Here is a 25,450-nt window from a genome sequence, read left to right on the forward strand (position 1 = left end):
TTTTTTTTTTTTGTAAATATCTAATGATATTTTTAATCTCATATCAGTCCGATAAAGTATAATTTATCATAAACAAATCAGTCTACGGTAAACAACTCGAATAAAAACATTAAAAATAAATCTCTAACAGACTGAGATAAAAAAAAATTTTGCATTTTTTAACATTATATTTTCCCAAAGAAATATGGAACAAATGAAGTCGATTTTCCCGAATGGAACCTTTAGATTAGGACCTGGCAAGTACTTCACATAATAGCGACATTGTTTACCGAAATCTATTAGTTTATAATCATTCATGACAGATAATTTAGCTGTTTTTTGCGTTGAATATGCAAAAAGCAATAGTTGTAATGTTCATTCATGTGCAGTATGTATTCAATGTGTAGTTAGAATACGTTAAGTAGATAGAATAATAATACAATAATCAACTTATATATCATATTTATAAAGGAAATTATTCCGAAATCTGCTTTTCGAAAAATTGTCAGACCAGCAGCATCCCTTTTAATAAAACCACGATTGATGACATGAAATGAATGACAGTAAAGTGACAGATTTCCCCTATACTCCTCTTCTACTCACAATAAATTGTTTATTTACTTGTAACCATACTTACAACATAATAAAAAAGAATAAACATTATTTTACAACGCTAGACAAATAGTAATTAAAGTTAATAAGTAATATGAATATAAAAAAAGAGTGAAATAGCACTAAACACTATTTTCGTTGTTGGGTAAATGACTTACTTATTACGTGAAGATATAAATCTTTTACAAAATTCTATATGAAATGTTAAAAGGCATCTGTAAGATTGAAAAGTATCAAACAATATAATTAATCACTTAGTATGTATATATATACAATATATTTGACTCTAAGTCACCATTTCTATATACTTATCTCTTAATATTTTAATTTCTAATATTTTCGTAAAATTACTATTTTTAAAAACAATATAACTTGCGTAATTTTAACTGGAATCTTTTATAAATTTAGTTCATATTGATTCTTAAAATAAAGATTTCACTGGAAAATAAAATTGAAATTCTAATTTTAGATAGAAAAATGGCGTTTCAAACATGATGGATATCACAACGATCAAGTGTAGAACCATAAAAAAATATAAATTTACAATACTGTATTGTTATAAGCATTTTTAATGCTTTACATTTTTTATATAACGTTATTCATACAAAGGCACTATACAGTTTCTCTTTACTAACTACACATAAACTTATAAAGAATGATCTAAATCACAGTTCATATTTCAAATCACATTATCAGACTATATTCAGATTTTCGATTTTTACCTAATTACATGGAAATCAGATTTAAGTTTTAACCGAGATATATGGATAGTAAATATAGATATCAAAATGAATAGCGTATGAAAAGAAAATATAGCAATAAGCTGTATTATAACATACAAATAGCAAAGCCGTAGTATTATAATATTACTGCTCATGAATATCAAATCACCTTATAAATAGGGATATTTAATATACAATATCTATATATTGTAGTTGTAATGACTATGAATTAGCTCGATAACCGATATATATATATATATATATATATATATATATATATATATATATATATATAATATATAATTATTTTTTTCGATTAATGTGTGCTATAGTAACACAAAAACAAAAAGGTCACAACTCCATTGTTTTGCCCGCAAAAGAGCAAAACATTGATATTCTGATATGGCCAAAAGCCAACCGCGAAATTCCTTAATAAAAAAGAAAAAAAAATATGGATAAAATAGATTCTCTACTATTTAATATTTTATTCTATATAATACAAATAACAGATACCATTAGAAGAGGTATAGTCAGTGGTCATTTTCTATCACATTCAAGCACTTAATAAATATTTCCACTGCATACCTATTAGGTAATATATATATATATATATATATATATATATATATATATATATATATATATATATATATATATATATATATATATATATATATCAAAATGAAGATCCGATCGAAATTAATATATCTGTAACCATTCCGATTGGTATGGGCGATAACGAAATGAGTAATGACCTTTTCTCCGCTATTAATGTTCAGAATCTAATATATACATATATTATCTATATAGATATCGGAGCAGCACCGATATTAGTCATGTCTACTTACAGGTAATTCCCATTTCGCTTAGTTTGTTATTTATGTCTTAAGCATAAAGTGACAACCAATAACAGCGCAGAATTTATACAAACAGCAATTTGGTTTGTATTTAAAAAAGATGATTGGTGAATACTTTGTAAGTCTTTAAGATATCTCTATTATTTTGCATACAATAATGACTATAATAAAAAAATACATTGTTTTAAGAGATAAAAATATAGGCAATATCATGGATATATTGAAATTTTTCTAAAATGTTAGACTTCCTCTCAACATATCCATGAACATCATTTGTACTGTTTCCTCCTGACGTTTCTGCCGTATTTCCGGGAGATATTTCTCCAAACGGCTATTTGCTGAACGTTTGCTCTCATCATGTGCATTGCTGTTTAGGTGGTCAGTCAGATTATCCTCGTCCATAACCAAATTGCAGTAACCACAATGAAGCACGTTGGGGCGTACCTGTAATTTGAAACTTATTTTATTTTGTAGATGTTACTACACATACCTGAAAGAACAAGAAACCAGATTTATATTCTTGTTTTGTCTCAAGAGATAGCATATATACACATCAAATTTCTACATAAGTATTCGTTTGTCCAGTGTCTGTCATTATGTTTGTACATTTTTTAATATAAATAAAAATTAAATGCCACATGTATATAAGCATAACACTTCAGAACTGAACCTATTTGGATATTAATTTGTTAAGTTTGTAAATTATTAGGACATGATTTATATGACAAACAAACAACAACTGTCTTCATTAGGACACTAATGCATAACTGGGCTAAACATCTAATTTCTAATAAATAATAGAAATAAAAGCAAATATATACCAAAAAAGGGTATGCAAAGAGTATGTCTTTACTATTCCCATTTCCTTATTGCAATCATTATTTTTATATTTAAACAACACTTACCAGAGGGAGACTTTGTACAAAAGTAGATTGCTTGGGTACTTCTATCCCATTCGTGTTTCAACCGTAAGGCATGCAAACACATGGCTGTGTTTTGGTTTGAAGGGTGGGATATGGTGTGAATTTACTGGTATGGAGGAATAACACCCGAGTCCTCAGGAATGGCAACGCATGTAGAGTATCATGGGCGAAACAGTATACTCTGTTATGTCCATGGTACTGCTCATGTCTATAGGCGACGGTTACCACTTTCCATCAGGTGGGCCGTCAGCTTGTTTGCCATTCTAAGTTGTATAAAAAAAAAAACACTTAACCTTACCTCTCTTATAAATTCACCATCCAAGGATGTCAAAACAGGAACAGTTTGCATTTTACATGCATGTCTATCTGTAATCTTATGCACATCTGCATCATTAGCATTAAACTGTTCCTCGCATGGCTGACATCTCAAGCCAGTTCCAATTCTTGTGAACATATAAAAAGCCAAAATATTGATGCAATATTTGTCATTGATAACAAAATCTTTGAAAAATATATTTTCGACAATATTGACAGTCTTCATAAAGGCTTCCATTGGTAGTTTGGCAGTGGTGTTTAATTTCCCATCCAACTGCTTCATCTGTCTCAAAATTCTGTTCTTATGTGCAGGCCCCGAAACATGTTCTTCTAAAGATTTCAAGGAGACATTTAGGGATACACTACACACGCTACAATAATACTTATTGTTCTTTAAAATTAAATCGTTATTTTTGGCAAATCTTTGCAAATCTTCACTTTCACATGATGGTGTCTCCTCTTCTCTTTTATTAAGTTTACTTTTTTGTTTCATCGACACAGGTTTCGTATATAATTTTGTACCACTCTGTTCATTATTATCTTTCTCAGGTTTGTTTTTTTTCTCAGTTTGTTTGTTCTTTTTAGTTTTATGGTCTTCAATATGGCTTTTAATAATTTCAGATTGAAAGTCTAAATGTACAGAACATTTTGTGCAGTAAGCCGTACGCATTTCCAAATTTATTTTTACACCGTGTCTCTCAAATTCAGTTATAGAATCCATTAGTTCGTCAGAAACAGGGTCAGTTGTAGTTACTTTGTCATATACCGCATTATCCTCAACATCTGATTCCACCTGAATAGGTGATTTGTTTGCAATACGTTCTTTATGAAGTCTCAACATTGTTAAATGATGCTGGGAATTTATGTGTGCGGAGACTATGTTAGGTTCTAAAATCCAGTCACATAGCAAACACCATTTTTTACTGTCTTTATCAGTAACGTAATCTTTGGCACCTAATTTGTTAAGTACAAACTGATCAATGTCATGATAATTATTGTCAGCAACATTTTTATTATGCACTTTTTTCTTTTTATTTGTACTCACTTTTGGTTTTATTTCATTTGCTTGTTTATCGAGTTGGTTCTCATTACGCTTAGGATCGATTTCCGTTTTTTTCTGTTCTTCATTTGTTTCTTGTACAATGCTATTGCTTGTAGAAGGAATATTTTTAAGACGACATTTTTCATATTTTTCTTCATGCTCACTTGACTCAAAATGAGTAGAATCCACTGGGTTGTTACAAATTAAACATTGGAATAAATTGTTTTCAATCTGAAAGAAACAATTGTTAAACATCATCATGTTAAATACGTTCAAGTATTAAATAAATATTCTTGCGAAGAATAGCTGTGTCACGATGTCAGATTGTTTTTATTCCAAATTTAGTCTGAAGAAATATAATAATTTCATCAATCCATCTATAGCAGTGGTTAAACTATTACACATTCCACCACTAAACATAGACCTCCCCAGGGATTTTGCTCGTAGTTGCTCCGTTTTACAAGCGTGTTAGCAAATTCAGTTAGGTTTTAGTAATGTTTTGAGAAAACACTGTTGCCCATCCCTTGACCATTAAATTACCTTAGTAGCCTTTTATGCGACCCACTGTAAAGGAACGGAGAAATTTGGCAAAATCTCACCAAATTTCATTTATAGGAGATTAAGACAATGTTTGATTAAGACAATTGACTGCTAATTATATAAAATCTATTTAAATGTGTCACATAAACGTATCCCGAGGATACAAAAAGTCTTACCTTTCTAAACACCCCTTTATCACGAAACTCAACTTTGCTCTGTATCAAATTCAAAATATGTTTCTTGTTAGTTTTATGGATATTTTCATCATCAAACTCCAAATTACAAACAAAGCAGGTCTTGTCTATAAAACCATTCCAAGATTTCTCATCAATAGAAACATCATCATTGATTACAATTGTATTTCCAACACGTTTAATAAAGTTCTTTTTCGATATGTGGATAGCATCGGTGATATGTAGCTTGACTATGGCACTGGTTGTAAATAACTGATTGCAAAATTCACAATAGTATCCAGCATTGACCTGTAATTAATATTAAAGTTAGATTAAACATTTATCTATAATAAAAGTAAAATTTTAATGTGACAGTTTTTTTTCTCTTTTAATGGGTGAAAATGGAATGATAACCCTGACTGCGCTATCGTTATACGCTAGCGGAACACCTATGAGAAGTCATGAGAGGTTAAAAGGAGGTTCAGGTCAGATGGCCTATCGTGACAAATTCGACCAGAGTCAATGACAAAGGTTTCAACCACGTGGAGGTCAACAAGCCGACAGAGAATATTGCTATCAATGAAACTGTGAGACACATTTACAAACAATGATTGTGTTACAATCATTGTTAGTTTTGGGATTGTTAAATAATCCCTTTCACCCTAATGTGACAAATTAATAAAAGAATTAAAAAATATATTTTTTTAAAGAATTGCAAACAAGTTGATAGCCAAACCGATAGAAATGCCTCCGTACTCTGTAATTTTACAACCATATGTGGAATATCAAACAAAAATTCACCCAAACGTGGCAGAAACATAAATAAGACAAAGGTACCCATGAAAACGACTTTCGTACGTTTCCCTCTGGTCATAATACATCCTGGCAATTATCAAGAAGTGTTACTTCTGTACCATGTATACCGCCATGAGGAGCACAATATATTCTTTGACATTCATAAATACCGTTTAAAAGCGATAATTATCACATACTATGCTATCATTTCTAGTTGTATAGAAGCTACATATATTGTAGTAATGAGTTTGTTTGGAAATCAGAATATAAGTCTCTGGTATCAGGGCCGGCCTTAACGTATATGACATCCCTGAGCAAAACTTTCCTGTAACATGTCATGCTTTGCCATATATGAATTAATGCTGACCCTTACCTTTCTTACTGATTCCTGAAATTTATCCTCGAAGTACGGCGTAGATTTCAAATTCTTCGTATGCACTTGTTTCTCTATATGTACTGTAACATCATTCTCAGTTTTAAGATATTCCTCACAGACAAGACAGAAGTAATCAATAGTACCAGAATATACACTATTTTTGCTGAATTTAGATAACATCTTGTTCAAATATATATCTGAAACAAAAACATAGAATGAGTTAATAAAATTTAATTTCTAAGAGAAAATTGAAGTATGCAAGTGGTAGGGAACAATTTGTTGTAAAAACCTACATGTGTGCCAACAATGTTCATTAGTCTATATCGGATCTCTTGATTCTAAATTACCTACACAAAACTTGCTATCTAAAGAAAGATTAGCGAAAATCAAGAAATAAAAGCCTAAGTAGATGAAGCATACACATGGAAATTTTAAAGGAATTTATAGACAGAATGTGGCACATTTTCTTGTCCTTATGTTATTTAATGTTAAATGAATAATAACCCCGCCCGTGCTAACGGTATACGCTAGCGGGGCACGAGTGAGAGAAGATACGTGAGAATGAAAAGCCCAGGAATTCAGCACGATTGTTTTCAGGACAGGAAGGTCGACCTAAACCCTGAAGAATTGTTAGTTATGGGGACTATCAGTCCCCGGTCGAGCTCCACTTGATCCCTCTTGAAAACCATCATGCTGAATTCCAGGTATATGTGCCACGATGTGCTAACTGACCTGCCTTTCCATTTTCACGTATCACCCGTATTGGTGCACCGCCAGCGTTTACTATTAGCCCAGGGGGATCACCAAACCACTGTCATTCATTAAAAAAAGACATTCTTCCTCCCAAGTGCCACATTTGCACAAACTCAGCAAATATAAGTGTATATTACTCGTGTATATTGCACCAGGGCAGTATACACGACTTATATTTGCTTAATTAAAAAAAAAATAACTTACTCATTTGTATAATATGTATTGCGTCCGTCATAATCAGATACCAGATAAATGAGCAAAATTGTTATTTCGTTTTTATATTATGTGATAAATATCATTTTATTTCTAGCTATAGATATAGATAGCTATATCTAGCTATTCAGTTCATAAAAGGAAATAATGAATATATACATATATTTGAATGTTATCAACATGTAATATGTATGTAGAAAAATTATGTGTGGATTTCAGAAGTACAAAAATTAATAAAAAAAAAACCACTTCTAGGTGATGCATAAGACAAAACATACACCAGATTTTAAATTAAATCTTCAGGAATCAAAAACAAACGAAATAAATAATAATAATATTAAAAATCACATGTTTGGTGCAGTAGTTTTTGTATGATGTCAGAACAAACAAACATACTTACATACATACAGATAAATTTTGATAGATAAATTTCTAAAAATTATTGTTTAGGAATCTATTGGCCTTATTAATTTATTTATTAAGACCCCATGTATGTACCATGTATCTCCCGTCTAGTTACAATTTTATTATCTCTGTCAGAGATAAGTCCACCCTCGCTCACAATATTTATAAATGCTTTAACAATGTAATTTACAAGTTGTGTATATATATATATATATATATATATATATATATATATATATATATATATATATATATATATTACAAATAAATATAGTACCTACCTAATTATATTATAAATGTTAAACAAATATAATACCTACATAAGAAATTTAGTTTAATGATTTTAAAATTGGACAGTTTAATTGGAAAAAGGAAATTTAAGATTATGACTTGATGAAAAAAAAAAAATTAATTTCAACTTTTGAATGTCTATAGGCAACAACTATTTTTCATTAAGTGGGCCATCAGCTTGTTTACCATTCTAAGTTGCATAAAAGCATGCTTAACAATGAATGCTATTGGATGGTTATTTAAAGGGTGCATTTAAATAAATTTTGTACACATTTTTAACCATCCAATAGCATTCATTTTTTATTGCCTAATCAATGAAAAAGTATGTATTTTTTATATATACATCTCATCAACTCAAGTGGTAGTATCCTGAAAATTTAAACCTTACCTTTCAAAATACCTTTTCCTGATATATCACTATCACTAAAAGGTATGTTGATATATAAGTAAAAGTGAAAAAATTTGTAGTGCTTTAGTTTTTTTGCCCAAGCATGTAAAAATAAGAATTAGATTACATTTACTTTTTATACCTAATAAAACTTAGATAACACAAAATATTCAGTGTGAAATATAAATAGAAATTTGTTAGTTGACAAATATTAAAGTAATAAATAAATGAAAATGAACAATTTTTATACAGGATAGTGTGTTTTGAAGGGAAACCAGAGTTGTAGAGGACAGTATACCTTATAGTGTGTATCAGACTCATTACTGGCCAATTGATTTATCCAACAATTATAGTAATAGAATGTAGACAGAAAATCAAATTAAAATTCTGTAATAATATAAATTTATAATCTTAGACTATAAATGTAATATTAAAAACCAGGTACAATATTAAGTTACAGATTTGTGTTAAGGAGCACACACTATGAAAACTAACAGTCAAAAGGTTAAGAAATTCCAAAAAGAATGAGATTCTCAATTACCTTGTGATTCTTTTTTTATCAGGTAATAATAGAATGGAATCCCTACCTGTATTATTGGTGGCAGGATACCAGTGAGGGATGATAGATAAAAATAAAAGCAGACCCATTAGCCCATTGTAACGAATTCCACAAGAATTAACCAACAAGGTTTCCAGTGGGAACCATGTGAAGTTCCTGAGGACCTGATAGTGTATATCCCTCCCTCCTTCCTATTGTGACTCTTTATTTATAATCTATATTGTTTCTATACAAATTTCACCAAATTTAAAATTTGATTTAGAGATTTGACATAATTTCAAATTACTTACCTTTACTATACCAGTAGGTAATAAATCAAGTTCCCATTACTATGATATTAACCTTTCCAACAATTTAAACAAAGGAATGAAATTCTACTACTATGAAATGTGAACTACCAGTCCCATTGCTAGCAATATACCTTGTCAGATCAACCTTCACATAGTTCCCCCTGGAAACCATCGTGGTTAATTCTGGTGGAATTTGTCATAACGGGCTAACTGACCTGCTTTCATTGTCGCCTACTATTCCTCACTGGTGACCCGCCAGTGTATGCTGATAGCATAGGTGTTTTTTTTTGTGGGCGAAAATGAAATGGTAACTCCGCCTGCGCTAACGGGATACGCTAGTGGAGCACCAGTTAAGGGTAATGGATGAGAATGAGAAAACAGGCCAGTTAGCCCATTATGATGAATTCACAAGGAATTAACCATGATAGTTTCCAGGGAGAAGCGCGAGGAGGTCAACCTGGCTGGGTATATTGCTAGCAATGGGATTCCCAGTCTCCATTACTAACAATCCCTTTCCCCCCGCACAGGTGGGGTTATCATTCCATTATCACTCATTAAAAAAATCAATAAAATATAATACTAGACCATAGATTCATCTTTTTTTCTCCCTTGGTAAATTTTTTTAAGACTGAAAAATGACATCACATGTATCCTATATCCAGCATAGCCTAAGGATAGCTACCTTCTAGACAACTACCTGGGGGTAAGGGATTGTTAGTAATGCATACTAACAGTTATATTGCTAGCAATATACCCTGTCAGGTCAACCCACATGTGGTCCTCCGAGCAAACCATCATGCTGAATTCCTGGTGCATTCATCACAATTGGCTAACTGGCCTGCCTTTTCATATCTATCATCCATCATTGGTGCCCAGCCAGTGTAAACCGTTAGCAAAGGCGGGGTTGACATTCTATTGTCATCCGTTAAAAAACTAGGCAAATACGACCCTTATTCTAGTAACTACCTAATATATAACAATACCCAATATAGGGACAAGGACTATATAATCATAGAGTAAATAGGAACCATGCAACTGATATCAAATAATAAAATATATAAACAGGTATGAAAGTAATAATTGATGAAGTCAGTGGGTACATTTAGAAGTTGATATTAATGAAATGCTGCAACGAATGAGAAAAAATTTGATTAAAATTTAAGTTGTTAAACTAAATACAAGTAATAGGTACCTTACCATCAATTTTACGAGAAAGGGGGAGTAGCCAAATAGCTAAGCAGCAGGGCCGCAATGATTATTATATTCTACTTACACGTTACATAGGCGTCGGCAACAATGTCTTGATAGGTATACAAGCGTTTTTCACCGACCGTTGAGATATGATGTCAAAACTTTGCTGGGCTAGATAACGTTATATTATCCCCAAAAAAAATTATAATTTTTTTTCGCTTTGATTAGATAAGTTCGTTATTAAAGAAAGTTTTCAAAGGAAGGTACGTAAAGATTATACATAATTACATACGGATGTAATGCACTATACTCTATTTGCTTTATGGTATGGATTTGATTAGGAAAAAGAAGCCCTTATCATAAATAAGCTGAATATTTTTTATTTACATACATGTGTAAGTTGGTAGATACTTGAACCAACAAACGTTTTGCCCCCTACCGCCATCTATAAGACTTTTTTCTTAATAGAGTGTAGTTGGTTCGGAATTAATACTAACTTTAGAAGTAATAAGATACTAAAATTGAGACGGTATCTCTCAAGTAAGGAAACGCCAATTACAATTGGCGTTGACAACAAAAAATTTTATGTTTGGTTACGATAAACATTAGCTGTATAGACAGAGTCCTTTGGAATAAACAGAACTAAAAAACTTTACTTCTACTCTATGTTTGACAGTGTTACCATTTTAATATTTAAAAAAAAAATAGTCTTCTCGCACCATTCGCCCCATTTATTTCTTATCGCATTCATATATTAATTAGTTCAAGACCTTATCCTAAATCAAAATATCTTTCATATATATTCGCGAAAAATATTAATAAAAGTCATAATTACAAGTTTCCCAAACCATCGACAGAAATAAATATATTCACTTGAGCGATTATGAAATGAAATTGTGAAAAAAAAGACAAATTTTCGCAAATACTTTCTCTGTTTTTATTATATATTAGGGATGACCTTTCTTTTTCATCTTCTTCTAATCCGTCAACCGATAAGTCTAAATATAGTCAAATTTTAATATCTTTGAAGCTAATCTAATGAAGCTTCTTTTTTATTTTCATTTAGCCCGAAAATGTGTTAGTGAGTTGGCAATTCGTTTTCGACGGTTTTCAACGCGTGTTTTACTACATTGATTCTTCTTTTCTAAATAATTAAAAGGATAAATACAAAGATTAAACAATGTAAATATAAATTGTTTATTTGCAATATAGACTTCCGTTTAAACTTTAGCAAAATATCTCAAGAATTAAATTTATATTTTCAGGGCAACTACATCAAAGCCACGCTCTGAAATGACTCTGGAAGAATTGGCAAAAATAGAAGAGGAAGAATTTAGCACGGGTCCCCTTTCCGTACTAACACAATCGGTAAAAAATAACACGCAAGTACTAATTAACTGTCGTAACAACAAAAAGCTACTTGGTCGAGTAAAAGCTTTCGACCGGCATTGCAACATGGTGCTGGAAAACGTGAAAGAGATGTGGACAGAGGTTCCAAGAACAGGAAAAGGAAAAAAGGTAAATAGTACAATTTCTATCAACAAACACGCATGCAATAGATTTATCTATAAATTTATATTGAGACATTACACGGTATGAAATTGAGCAATGATCAATTGGCTTTATATGAAATAGTGTTAGTGCACCAGAAGTGGAGCATTCAATTCGTGAAAAAAATGTGTCAAATTAATTCGACACATTCTTTTTACACATTAACTATGTATTATCAATTCACTTTGATATTTTTTTCATGTTTATATAAAAGTAGCAATAACCTATATAACCTTTACATTAAAGAAATTCTTTCGGTACAATGTGAGGAGTAGTTTTGCTAAAGGAAAACATAATAATAACACAGTCTAAAGAACTTTATCCTATCAGTTGTCTAGTTCACACGACTAGATTGATCAATGTGTCCTGAATTGTCATGTGATTATTTGGGGCATGCAGAGAGCAGATTACTAGTTGTACCTTGTGTACTAATATTTTAACTGCCCCATTTGATTTATCCGACAAAGAATGTCTTATGTATAGTGCCTAGGTACATAATAATATACAGCACTAACAACATAGAACAGAACCTATATTTACATTTTGTTTTGTCTATTCAAGTACCTACTATATGAATACTAATTAAGTAGAGACAGAATATACAACAAGTTTAAAATATTTTAAAACTGTGTTACAAATATTATAAATCAACTTCAATATAAAGTTGCTGTTTTGAATTTAATGCTAGGAGCAATACAACTGTTACAAATCAAAGCACTTTAAAGGTTATAAATAAAGATAACTAGGTAAGCTATCTATTAATCATATTTCATGACAAAGGCTACATAATAATGACACATTGTTATTGAAATAAAAAAAAATATAATTGTTTATAATAATAAATAAAAATAAAAGAATTAACAAAGTGTACATGTACAACCTTTAACAACCTTAATAGTAGCCAAAATATACCAATACTTGATCCTCAAGCTAATGTGTGCCAAATTTCCTGTGTTCCTGTATTATCAGGAACCAGATTACAAACATCTGTGTGTACAATCCAGAACACCCAAACCTGAGCCAATTCAAAATAGTTTGTTTTCAAAATTGGCCCATAATTCCCAAAATGGGAATCAAAACCTTCATTTTTGTAAAACAATGTGGCCACCATTCTCATAAAGATCACTATATCTTTATTTATTGCTAATAATAAATTTTAATTTGTATTTTTTTTTTCAGGGCAAAGCTGTCAACAAAGACAAATTCATCTCCAAAATGTTTCTCAGAGGTGATTCAGTCATACTAGTGCTAAGGAATCCACTAGCAACGGCTGCTGGGAAATAAAATAAACATTGATTTATGTAGTTTATTTGCATACATACATCAAATTTTTCTTCAAGACAGTGTTTTGTGGGGTTATATAAAAAAATAATAGTGCTTTGTTTTAACCAAAAATTAATAAAAATAATGTGTGATGTAGGTATGTTAAATAAACCAATATAAATTGTCTATTTCGATAAGTGTTTTAACCTAAGATTATTTCATTGAATTTGTCATTCATTATAGTCACAATATTTGAAAATTAATTATTCCAATAATTGTGTACTGAAGACATCTTATGAGATAAATATGAAGGTTTAACCAGTACCAGCTAAGTTTCATACAGTAAAAGTATTTTGTAAGTGTCTTGAATTGTTTTTCTTAAATATCTTTTTTATATTGAAAAAGTTCTTTTCCTGCCTGTCTATTCCACCTCTTCCTTGTATAAGTATTTATGTGTAGAAATAAAGTTATGGGTATTTTTTAGTATTTTACACAGATTGTGTTATATTTTTATGTCACTGATGGAGATTCCAAGAAGTTTATATAAGTGTATGTTTGAGATTATTGGTAAAATTAAAATTAATTTCCTAAATTAACCCGATCAAGAATCCAACTCGGAACCTCAAAGCAGGATTTTGCTATTTTTACCAAAGTAAAATTATAATAATTCATCTGAAGTTTAGATCCGGTACCTGCAGTGTGTAGGTAAAGGGGATTAGCGGCCCCATTACTAACAATTTCTTATCGGATCACTCACTACTCACCCTGCTAGCGTAATACCGATAGCGAAGGCATTCTCATATTTGCTTGCATACATGCTTGTACGACGTACCATCGCACGTCGTTCAAGCGCGTTATATAATACTCCAACGCGGTACGTATCTACCGTGTTAAAGGGGGGATAACCGTATATAAAAAAAAAAACCATTGCAATATTATAATAACAGAATCAGAAACACACAAGGTTTTAATAAATAACAAACAGCATTGGAATCACATTTTATTTAATAGGTTTCTCTTTTTGCATAAACAAATCGCAAATCATTGCCTACTAAAAAATCTTAAAGGTGATTTTTTTAAAACTAACTTAAGTGCAATAAACATAATACAATTTAGTAAATAATTCACAGTCTTGCAATAAAAATTAATAATTAAGCTATACACCCTAATTCTGATCGATAAACAAACTAATATTATTATATCAAGCACCCGCGCGCCGCTCGGGCCAAACGACAAGCAAAGGTACTACACCCTATCACCAACGGTAGGTCCCGACTGCATAGAACATAATTAGGTATTTTTCCTAAATTAACGTCTCATTATAGATGAGAGAGATATTACTCCATAATGCGAAAGGTAGAGTCAAAGACCATTTATAAAATCTTTGGTTTAAGTAGGCCGTAAAAGAAACGCCGAATTGGGTTGACATATTTTGAATGCTTCACTTATTACTTTGTTACATCGATTATTTTCTCTTGTCTGTATTCTGTAACATGTCATTATAATAAACAATATGTATATAAAATGACATGATGAGGTAAAGACGAAAACATATTACAGATTAGCGGTCAGATTTTCACCTATAAGTCAAAGATTTATTTATTTAATATCATGCCGCTATATGCAGTCTTTGCAATTAAAACCATTATATATATATATGGGGATGTTGATTATTTACATGAGGTTAAAATAGGACTCTGACATTTTCTGGAGGAGAACGAAAGAGAAGATATTTGCCTCTAATAAACAAGTAGTGTAGCAGTAGCATACAATAGAAGACATCTATGTGTAGTAGAAGACTTATTTAGAGAAATTTAGTAAGAAATGTAGGGATTTGGTATTATAAAAATACTCATGTAATTACTGAACATTTCATTTTTAATTAAAAGGCGTACAAGTCTTCAATATTATAATGACCACAGACTTTTACAATGTCTGTAATAATGATAGTATTTAATTAGACAATATAGAAAGTACCTAGTTCGATAAATATATTTCTAGGCTTTAAGTTTCCCTTTTGCTTCCAAATAATTAACGTATTATTAAAATAATTTTCTTTGGTTATATTTACAATTATAATCAAAAGGACATAATATTAACGTTTGTATACGGAACCTTGATGCAGAGTTCACGGCATTGGACAGCTCTCCCCAAGAAGCATAATTGAAATATAAAAATATTTTGTTAACCTTTTTCTACTCTATCAATTGATCATAACCGAGCGGTTTCTATGAAACTTTTACTTGTTTCTAGGAAGGAAAATTGTTCACTTGTAGGAATACGAGTAAACTGTATTTAAAATTTATTATAACCATTTTCGCTATGCTGTTTATATAAGTTATACGCTTTTATTCAGATATCCCGTATGTATAACGGCCCAAATGAAATACTAACGTAATAAATATTCTGTGACAATAGACAAAAATGTCACCTTAGCCACAACATAAGGTACTTCAATTTGTATTTGTGCTTCCAATCACGTCAGATAACACAAGTACGAATATAAGATATTAACTGTTTGCAATCAATTGGGCCGTCAGCAAATTTGTTCTTGTTCTTAGCATTATAAAATAAAATAATGTATTTTTTAAAGCGAGAGGGTAATTTCAATAATAACAGAAATACATAGAGCGAATTAACATGGTATAAAATAAAGGTCAATATATTTCCGACTAATTTGTGTCTTCCATCAATTTAAGAATAACAGGTTGAAGCATGTTATATTTCAATTTGTAAAAAGAGCTATTACGAACGATGCGTGATTTTTTTGAGTGGAAACTTCGTAGGACTGAAATCAGACTATCATAGTTGCCTAGTTTACAATGTATCATTCCTAAATCGATGTTTTCTCTAAAGGATATTCTTTCACGTGTTTGCTATCATAGACTATTTCTTCTGTAATATTTCAGCACCATACAGTTTGTACCAAGCTGGCAGTGAATATGGACGATTAGTATAACATGTTTATTGTGTTTTGGCAATATGATGCGACTAAAATTCTTGCTGCTTGCTTATCAAATTATTCTAGCACCAGTAATTGAAATATAAATAGATTAACGTTAAAAAAAAATTCGAGCCTGCACGTAGATTAATGCAATACTAGATTATCGGTCTAATGACAAGAATTACTCTTCTTATGAAATAAAGAATATAGACCACAATTATATTAATATCAAACAAATCACGCCAGCGCGAAATCTCTGACACGTGATCATCAATTAAAAAATAATTTAGATGACTCGAATAGTTTTTTGTTTATCCACATACATCGATCACGTAGGTATTTTAGAATGGACAAAAATAAAATACATTTAAACACTTCTATTATCTCATAATGACATTTTTGGAATAGTGACCCTTTAGGGAATATCATTTTCTAAATGCACATATATACTTTATTTATTTTAGAAATTAAATAATACCATATAATACCTAATCATGACGGTAGGATAACAGTCATTGATACTAATAGTGGAAGTCATAAAAGATTAGAGATATTGAAATAACATTTCTGAAATTTATTCTTCAAATTTATCTTAAGACGTACTTTTAAAAAAGATATATAACATCTATTTTGGTCCGAATGTATGTGGATTGACGGTAGTCGCGAGCAGTACATAAATGGTCATAATATTTTATAACTTATTATTACAACAATAGCTGTATGTAATATCTAGAACCATTTGTGTGATTTAATCACTATTCAACATCATTGCCCAAACCATTAATGGTTAACGCTGATAATCCATAATATATGTTTATAGTAATTTGAAGTACCATCGGATTGTTGATACTGGCAACATTATCAATAATTATTATTTATTATCCTAAACATATCTGTCTATTATATCTATATTAAACATATATGATAGTATCGGTACTATCAGATTATCTGTACTATCAGATTATTGCTGGAGCATCGATAAACCTCATACCATTACTTACTTAGCTGCCATATATAATTTTCAATCAAAAGCAATTCAAACTATTGTACTTTTACAGCAAAATAAATTAGACGGAGCCTTACGATTTGCACTTACATATACATTATGTTTCAAATATCACGCATTTATTTGAACACAAGCCGTAATTACTTGTATATGGATATTGACACAACTATTTTTTTTATAAAAATAAAAATCTGTATGAATTATAAGACACTGTTGATCGATTAAACTCTAAACAAATACAAATAAAGTCGAAATTTCATGCGCGAGAAAAGTTTTTTATCTCAAAATAATTTACGACAAAAAATATAACACCTACTTACAATAGTATTTTAATAATAAAGGAATAACTCTCATTGGTTTTAAAAGAAACTTTTCTCAAACATGAAAATGCTGCCTATTCGAGTATTTACAGAGATCACTTATTACAACTCATCGATTTTACCGATTTAAAATGTCATATGTAAAGTTTTAAATTAGCAAAATCGAGTTATAATCATATTCGTAGAAAATTATGAACACTTTGCAAATTTTAAAGGAAAGTACTTATGCTTATTAAAATAACTTTTATGATACTACTTTTTGCATTTCTAGATTTATAAATTATAATTTACACTTAAAAGATACCAGATATTTAAAATGATTTCATTTTAAATACAGAACTATTTATTTATTGCTTCCAAATATTTGGAGAAAAGCATACGCTGTAAATAAATTTAAGTAGCCTTGGCAATAAATATAATGCACTACAAACAGAATGTGTTAACATTAGGAAGCACCATTAGTATATATTCTTCTCTAACATGTGGAACATTAATTACCCTATAAAAAAATGATTAATAAATTTATTCTAAATTTGATTACATATAAGATGTAATATCTATTGTTTTGTATCACAAACGAATGTAGCAAAACTATACGTCACTCGACATTGAATCTTATAGCGTAATTCTTAATGACAAGTTTAGTTCACATTTATTTAGTCTTTATATGTATGACTAACTAATATAATTACATCAGTGTGGGTATAGTATCTTTCCACACTCTATTAATAAATTGTATTTTTCAAATCACATTTTATGTACTCTCTTTATGTAGGTACTAAGTGTACACCGAGCTTTCAAAAAAATATACACCAATCACGATATACACCAATGTCACATCCTAATGTAAACACTTGACTATATTCATGTTATGAAATTGAACTACCCATTAAAGTCCAATCATCAAGCTAGAAAGTCAATGTTTATATATAAAATAGACTAGATATTATTCAATATTTAATTTCAATTAATTTCTAACGCCAAAATCACAAACTATTTGTCACTGTCAAACGATTTATATCATATTATATTAGCCGCTGTGCACGTTTTTATGTCTAAGCAAAAAATTACTCGTATAATACCTTCAAGGTTTTTTTTTTTAAATCGGTTCAATAATTTTTAGTAAATATTGCACAGACTGACAAATGGATTTTTTTTAAATTTAATCAATACATTCTATTGAAAAGGAAAGTTCTATCTCACTCCTAATCATTTTAAAATTAATATCAAAGATTCCTACCTCCAATTGTCTTTTGTGTAAGTGACTGCTATAAAATAGAATCAGCTTTAAAATATATGCACATGTGAAACGATAACGGACTATTATAATACAACAGTTAATTTATACCTTTGTAACTAATGACAGTTCAATCTTTCATTGTAATGCCCCCAATGCCTACAAATCTATCTAATAATTATATCATATAAAGGTCTATCGCAGATACATTTATCATTGCTATAGACAGAGAGACCGTGTGTCGTGACGTTATTGTTTATTACCCATTTTCTGGTGCATGTTTGAAATATACCTCTCATTTTTAACTAAAAAGTATATGACGTTATACTCGGTAATAGCTTGGATAACAGTTCGCCAGAGCCTCGTCTGTTCATTAGCAGGGTGCACCACAGGCAGGTGAGGTTGGCTTTGGCCCCAGAATGTTGGCCACTTGCACCCCAAAAACACAATTTGCCCGCTGATTACCGAAAATAACACCCATTGGTTGCGATTTCATTTATAAATGATTTACTATCATTACAGTATTTTAATACCCACATAAAATACATAATGTCCATAGATTTAAAGCTGATTTTACTTGTGCAGTACACATAACACGATATTCGTCTTTATTACAACAGCAAAACGCTGCGAATCCTTACCTAAACCTATCCAAGCGATACTTGGATTTCTTCAAGTCATATGTAATATACATATTTTCAATCGTGTATATTTATTAAACAATTAAGTCCGAAATAATCTAAATTAAAGCCTATTTTTTCGCAGTGGTAATCTCTTTACCAAACGACTTTCTATTTTCGAATTTTTGTTGCAAACTGGCGACATTAGACGGTTTAGATACCAACTTTGTCGCATTTGGTTTGATGTTAGAGTCTGTCCGTTGTACACTAACTGCAGTCGGCTTAGGCACAACTTTAGGCTTGTTTTTATTTAAATTATCGGCTATCGCTTTAACGTTAGAGTCCACTTTTGAGTTGGCACGATTTAGGGGCGCATTTTTTTCGGTTTGAACTCTGCTGAGATTTGTTGTAGGTTTCACAGTGGGTGCAGTTCTAAGAGATGTTTTTTTCTCGATCGTCGGTGCCGGCCGTAGTGGAGGTCTGTTATCATTAGGTTTAGCGGTCACCGTGGGCTTCGTAGCTACTTTAGGGTGCTCAGTCGAGACTTTATTATTATTGATAACATCGGGTGCTTTTACATTTTTCGTATCAGCCACCGAACAGCTCGATACTAAATCCGGACTATTGGAAATGTTTTTCTGCGTCACATTAATATTTTTGTTCGCAATTTTTGGTGACTGCGGTACGTTTCTAAAAGTACTGGTATTTTTGAGGCCCGGTGGTGTCACTTGTCTTATAAACGTAGGAATCTTCGAGTTAGTCTTTAATGTTGGAGATGAGGGAGGTTTATCGTTATCTTTCGTGTCGTCGTCTTTTTGAAAAGTCGGTACATTTACAGCGGACGGATGTAAGTATCCGCTACTCGTCGTAGAAGCATTCGATTTCGCGCCAGAATTACTGTATACACTCTCCGGTGTTTTATAGTGATTTGTATTCATATATGTACTATCTCGGCTATTTTCAGCATTCTCTTCCTTCTTTCCTTTCTTCCTCGAAAGTGTAGACGCTGAATAAATAGAATCGAAGTTTCGATTTTGTATTTCGTTTACAATTTCACCTAGTAACCCCATGCTTTCAGCACTTCCCGAGTTGGAAGGAACACTTTTAGGCGTCGTATGTCCTTCAGGGGGTGATTGGGAATCAGTTTTCGCTAGTACAGAGCCGCCTAAAGGCGGCATGTGTTTTACAGGACTCTCCTCAATGATGGCATAAATATTGTCACTAGATTCCTCGTCTATATGCGCCAATGGAGCTTGTTTTTCTTCAATACAGTCTACATAGTCGGTGCTTTTAATATCGTTCTGTGATTTGGAGTTTTGGTATGTTTGAAGAGATTCGCTGGGTAAGGGAGGAGGGGGTGCCGTTGGCCTTCCGACCATAGACACCGGGCGAGGAGCACCAGCCGGTTGCCGCATAGAGCCGAAACTCTGGATAATAGGTTTCTGCGTTGCTGGAGCTCGCATGCTTTGAGCTCTGTTTACGAACGGTTTGGCATCGTCTCCGTCTTCTGAATCCGACACGACTGGCACCGTACTAACAGGTAGTTCTATATCTTTTTGCAATATGGGATTTGATATCTGAAGATTCCTTAACGCATTCTTATCTACTGCTTTAGGAAACTTCACTTGATGATTAGGATTTTTCGGCAAGGAATTGCTTCTCTCAACTGTATTACGCTCTTTTTCTTTTGATTTGTCTTGTTTTAAGAATGATGCGATTCGATTCAGAGATATACCCTCTTTAACTTTTTTAGGTTCTTCTGGTAACGGTTTCTGAGGCACAGTTCCCGCTGAATGCATACTCAAAGGTCTTTTGGGCAAATTGGGGGATATAACAGGAACTGTGGGAGCGGCTCTCATTGGTCCCAGAGTCTTTGATCCTTGGAGAGGCGATATGAGTTCTTTTGCGGTACAAGTAGAAGCTTCTAGAATAGGACTGGATATAACTGGTCTGGGTGGTGGATTGATAATTGGCTGTTCTTCTTTTTCACCCATTAAAGCTTTTATCCTATTTTGAACAGAACTATTAGTTCTTTTTACTGATGGGCTCGTTTTGGGACTAGTTTTGGCTGTTGCAGGCACTACAGGCAATGGCGGTGCAGTACGCAATACCGGCTTCAGCACGCCCTGATTAACTATGTTTTGACTATTACTGCTACTACGGTGGACTGGGGTGATTTTGGCGCTTTTATTCGGGTCTGAGGTCTTTGAGTTTTTATCGATTACAGCGATCTCGGGACCTTCTTTCGCGTTCGTTTGATTCTTCTCTATAGGTGTAAGGGAGAAGCCCTTGAAATTGCCGAAAAAAGCAGTAGGGTTAAGGTTACCGGACGGACTTCTGTCCGAGTCGTTTCGTAGGAGACTCGAGCTCATATCATCAGGATTGGATAGAGTATGTACGACCGGTTGAGCGTTACTTGGAGCGCCGCTTTGGAAATTCGCCGCAAATTTGCTCGCACTCCTTGAAATGCGTTGTTGTAAACTCGATTTTTTCGGAGATTGCATCCTGCACAAAAAAAAAAAAAATAACTGTAATAATATGTTGAAATTTAAACATGTTTACATATCGATGATAAAAGCATGTAAATAAATATCCAGATCAATCATTGTTACCATTTAAATAATTCAGATTATATTTTTACCCACCGCTTCATATTTATATCACATAACATTTTTCTTTTTAATACAAAAACTTATTTTTTTTAAATGTTGAAATTTACAATTGATTTTTTTCACAAGCATAAACTAAAACAAGGCTAAACTAATTGTGTTTATGAGCATTCAAGTCAAGAAATAAAAGTCGTTCAATTTAGTATTTATGTTCTTGTTAAGGCCCAAATTAACATAATGATAATTAATGACCGTACCAAAGGTGATGAAGTATTTTTCCGTTAGTATGAAATGAACCGACATGCACTCATGCTGTGTTAGAGAAGTACAAATAATGAATTAACACTCACCAATAAAACACCACAAGCATCTACAATGTTAACCAAAACAAAACATTGCCATTACAATAATAAATGTATTGGCAACATTTTTTATCACAGAACAAAAACAACAAATAGGTACCATTTAAATGTAACGATAGGAAAACCTTAGCTTGCAAAAACTATGTATAAAAAAATATCTACTTTATATACTAACTACCAGCTAAACCGTTACTGATTATTTTTTTAGGAAACGGCAACACAGCCATTACCTAACACGGCGTAATTATTATTTACATATGTCGTAATTGTAAACATTAGATCCTAAGATTTTACACAATAAATAAGTACCATAAATAAGCATATTGATTGAATAAAAAAATATTGTGTGTATCTTCTGTTTTTTTTTTGTTCTGTGATTATTTTCGTATCATTTTCAAACATATATAATATATAACTTATATAAACATATATAACTTATGTGATAAAAACTCTATTTTTTATTACAAATTACGTAATAATTGTAATATATTCAAAATTAAATTACTCTTGAAAATGACACAATTGTGGAAAGTTATGAAGAAGAAAAGAAAACAGGATTAAGAAATGTTATTATACTTAATATATTAAATTAAATCGTTAACTAAATAAGAACATCACTACTTAAACTACTATCACTTTAGTGGCAATAATTCACAGAGATTCAATGAAAAATAATTTAATAAGTTAAATTTAGTTTCATTACATTTAAATAATAGCCAACGTACTTTCTTACTTAGAGGAATGTTGTTTTCTTTATCTACTGCAACAATTTTACTATTTAAGGTTTGGTAAAAAATGATTTTAGATATATTTAATTACAGTTAGTTTTATATTTCTAAAAACATAATATATTCAAAATTATTAAAATACTTTTAATATTGTGACTATTTTTATTATTCTGTTCTGCACTTAACGATTTTAGTGATGAATTACTTAAACAAGTTGGAAAAAACTTATAATGTAATTTAATTAAGAAGGCTATTTATATATCACTGAGTAATTAGTAACACAAGACAGTGTACCAATTCTGATGTATTATTCTTTAAACATGTCTCTAATATTCCCTAGGAAATTGCAAAATCAATGTCAATCAATCTCAAATTTACACAAATTTCTGAAATCGACCTTCTAGTGGATATCCTGGAAACGGTGGTGTCTAATTTCTAACGAATACATCGCAATAGGCTCACTAGACTTCCTCCCCACCTATCATCATTCGCTGGTATCCCTTCCATGAATATCAATAGCACAATCGAGGAAACCATTCCAAAAAAATCATGACTATTTGATGAAGCGTTACACGACCGAAAGGTATACAAACAAACTAATATTTCTATTTATAATATTAGTAAGATTTATCTGTTTAGTAAATACCAACATATGAATAATTAATTGCAATGTTATAGCATTTACAAATATGACCGAAATTTATATAGAACAAAGATACATTCATTACAACAACACAGTACCAAGTACAACATAACACAAACAACATCTATCTATCTACAAAACATATACAAGACTATACAGAAAGAAAGAAAAAGTGAAATAAGAGAATGATAATAAACTCATACTGTGCAACATAGTCACTGATAATCTTAATTACTTTGTCATAAACTTGTGACATATTAAATTATAAAATATTGATACCTAATTAATAAGCATATAAATGTGTATTAATACCTCGGAGAAACCCATCCAATTTCAGTTATGATTATAAGTGATTATGGTTACCATATTTACATAATTTAAGTAACATTGCCAAATAAAAAATGTACAAGAATTTTTACCTGTGCGTGTACATTATTAAATTATTACATGCAACATTCTTTTTTTAAGTATATTATTCCAATAAATTAATATTTTCTAAAGTTTCAATATCACTACAATTAAAACTATTATATTTTGTAACCATGCAAGTATTTAATAATATCACAGTTTTGCTGTGTCAATACAATAAAATCAATTACTTTTAGTAAACCACAAACACAACTAAAACTACAGCAAAAATTAAACTTAAACCAATATATATGTATATAGATACGACATTACTAACAATATATTTCAAACCAGAAACAGAAAGACTAGAGAAAATAAAAAAGATTTCATGTTCATTGTTACTATACTGAGGGAATAGTCTATTAATCAATTTGGTTGTTACCTCCAATCCACATTTCTCTACCTTGATACATTAAAGATTTACTCTGACGCGTTGACATTTTTCTTACTCCCATAATAAGATTAATAATGAATGTGTTTTTGTGACTGATATATTACCACTTTCCTACATTTTATATATACTTTTTAAGCAATGAAACTTATTTTTTAATATGTACTTTAACATTAGCGTAATGGTTTTCCCCAGCATGAATGCTATGCATGCGAGATCTCTGAGCTGTATTCGCCACCATTTCATTAGTCGTCGACGTCAATCCAGCCTTAACTATTACGACATTAGAATTATTTTTCTTTACTACCGGCTTGGGCGGTGGTTTTGGTTTAGTTACAGTACCATCAGCGATTTGTATGTCATCTTTATTAATTTTCCTATCAAACTTCTTTAAGGGTTTCTTGCCTTTTAAGATAATATCGTATTTTGCGTTCAGTCCGTCTGTTTCTGATTTGTTTTGTTCGTTTATGTCATGTGTTATAGTGCTATCCCGTTTAAAGCTAATCAACCTTCGCATGGATGATGTGACACTGTGCGCACGTATGTTCGCAAAGAATGTGCGAGCGTTATTACCCGTGCAAAAGTTTGGTACGTACGATTTCCTTGGTTTCTTCCACCAGAGCAGCACGTTGTGCCGCGAGTAGTAGATGAGAAACAGGATGATGAGGATCGACGGTATGATCCCCAAGAATATGATGTACATGGCCACCATGAAGTTCCTTTGTACTGTAAATAATTAGATTATTTTTGTAAATCAATTTTGTCCATTAATTAATTAATCATTAGCGAAAGATAAATCAGATATTTTTTTTTATATCACTGAAGTGGAAACAAGCATCTTACCTTCCTAATGGTAAGCAGTTATCGTTACCTATGAACACCTACAATACCCCTGGTAGAATACAGTTAGTAGGTAAAGCGCGCGTTGCCGATTCTGAAGAAAC

General features: G+C 31.3%; 3 protein-coding genes across 6 annotated transcripts in view; 1 reads left to right on the top strand and 2 right to left on the bottom strand.

Annotated features, from left to right (window-relative positions):
- Window positions 1-1,992: 1,992 nt before the first annotated feature.
- Window positions 1,993-10,740, bottom strand: LOC113514379 (uncharacterized). Of its 4 annotated transcripts, none has more exons than XM_031908120.2 (5): window positions 10,507-10,740; window positions 6,332-6,531; window positions 5,167-5,472; window positions 3,392-4,681; window positions 1,993-2,614 (listed from the first exon to the last, which is right to left on the bottom strand). In XM_031908120.2, the coding sequence occupies exons 2-5, from the start codon at window positions 6,512-6,514 to the stop codon at window positions 2,402-2,404; spliced, it is 1,992 nt and encodes a 663-aa protein (XP_031763980.1). In that variant the 5' UTR covers window positions 6,515-6,531; window positions 10,507-10,740; the 3' UTR covers window positions 1,993-2,401. The 4 variants fall into 4 exon arrangements, with proteins under 4 accessions (XP_031763980.1, XP_026754258.1, XP_031763979.1 ...); XM_026898457.3 differs by having other exon boundaries at window positions 10,431-10,740; XM_031908119.2 differs by lacking the exon at window positions 10,507-10,740 and adding an exon at window positions 7,292-7,445.
- A 708-nt stretch (window positions 10,741-11,448) lies between these two features.
- On the top strand, window positions 11,449-13,602 carry LOC113514318 (probable small nuclear ribonucleoprotein Sm D2). The gene is made up of 3 exons (XM_026898373.3): window positions 11,449-11,606; window positions 11,690-11,942; window positions 13,155-13,602. Coding segments are annotated over exons 1-3 (360 nt in total). The 5' UTR covers window positions 11,449-11,604; the 3' UTR covers window positions 13,260-13,602.
- Window positions 13,603-14,225: 623 nt separating this feature from the next.
- The window catches only part of LOC113514386 (disintegrin and metalloproteinase domain-containing protein 12), a 66,966-nt gene continuing 55,741 nt past the window's right edge, over window positions 14,226-25,450 (bottom strand). Inside the window, exons 16-17 of the mRNA XM_026898463.3 lie at window positions 25,103-25,232; window positions 14,226-21,870 (exon numbers count right to left, since the gene is read on the bottom strand). Of these exons, the coding sequence (XP_026754264.2) occupies window positions 19,497-21,870; window positions 25,103-25,232 (2,504 nt within the window). The 3' untranslated portion in view covers window positions 14,226-19,496. The remainder of the gene's footprint in view (window positions 21,871-25,102; window positions 25,233-25,450) is intronic.

The sequence above is a fragment of the Galleria mellonella genome, unplaced genomic scaffold (assembly GCF_026898425.1).
Source record: "Galleria mellonella isolate WM207_F2 unplaced genomic scaffold, CSIRO_AGI_GalMel_v1 utg270, whole genome shotgun sequence".
NCBI lineage: Eukaryota > Metazoa > Arthropoda > Insecta > Lepidoptera > Pyralidae > Galleria > Galleria mellonella.

Excerpts from the sequence above, each read along its gene's own strand:
- LOC113514379 (XM_031908119.2), bottom strand. The coding sequence starts at position 7,322 with ATGACGGACGCAATACATATTATACAAATGA. Across the intron at positions 5,473-6,331 it reads TTCAGGAATCAGTAAGAAAG|GTCAATGCTGGATACTATTG; the intron begins GTAAGGGTCAGC and ends TATTAATTACAG. Across the intron at positions 4,682-5,166 it reads ATAAAGGGGTGTTTAGAAAG|ATTGAAAACAATTTATTCCA; the intron begins GTAAGACTTTTT and ends TGTTTCTTTCAG.
- LOC113514318 (XM_026898373.3), top strand. Across the intron at positions 11,943-13,154 it reads GAACAGGAAAAGGAAAAAAG|GGCAAAGCTGTCAACAAAGA; the intron begins GTAAATAGTACA and ends TTTTTTTTTCAG.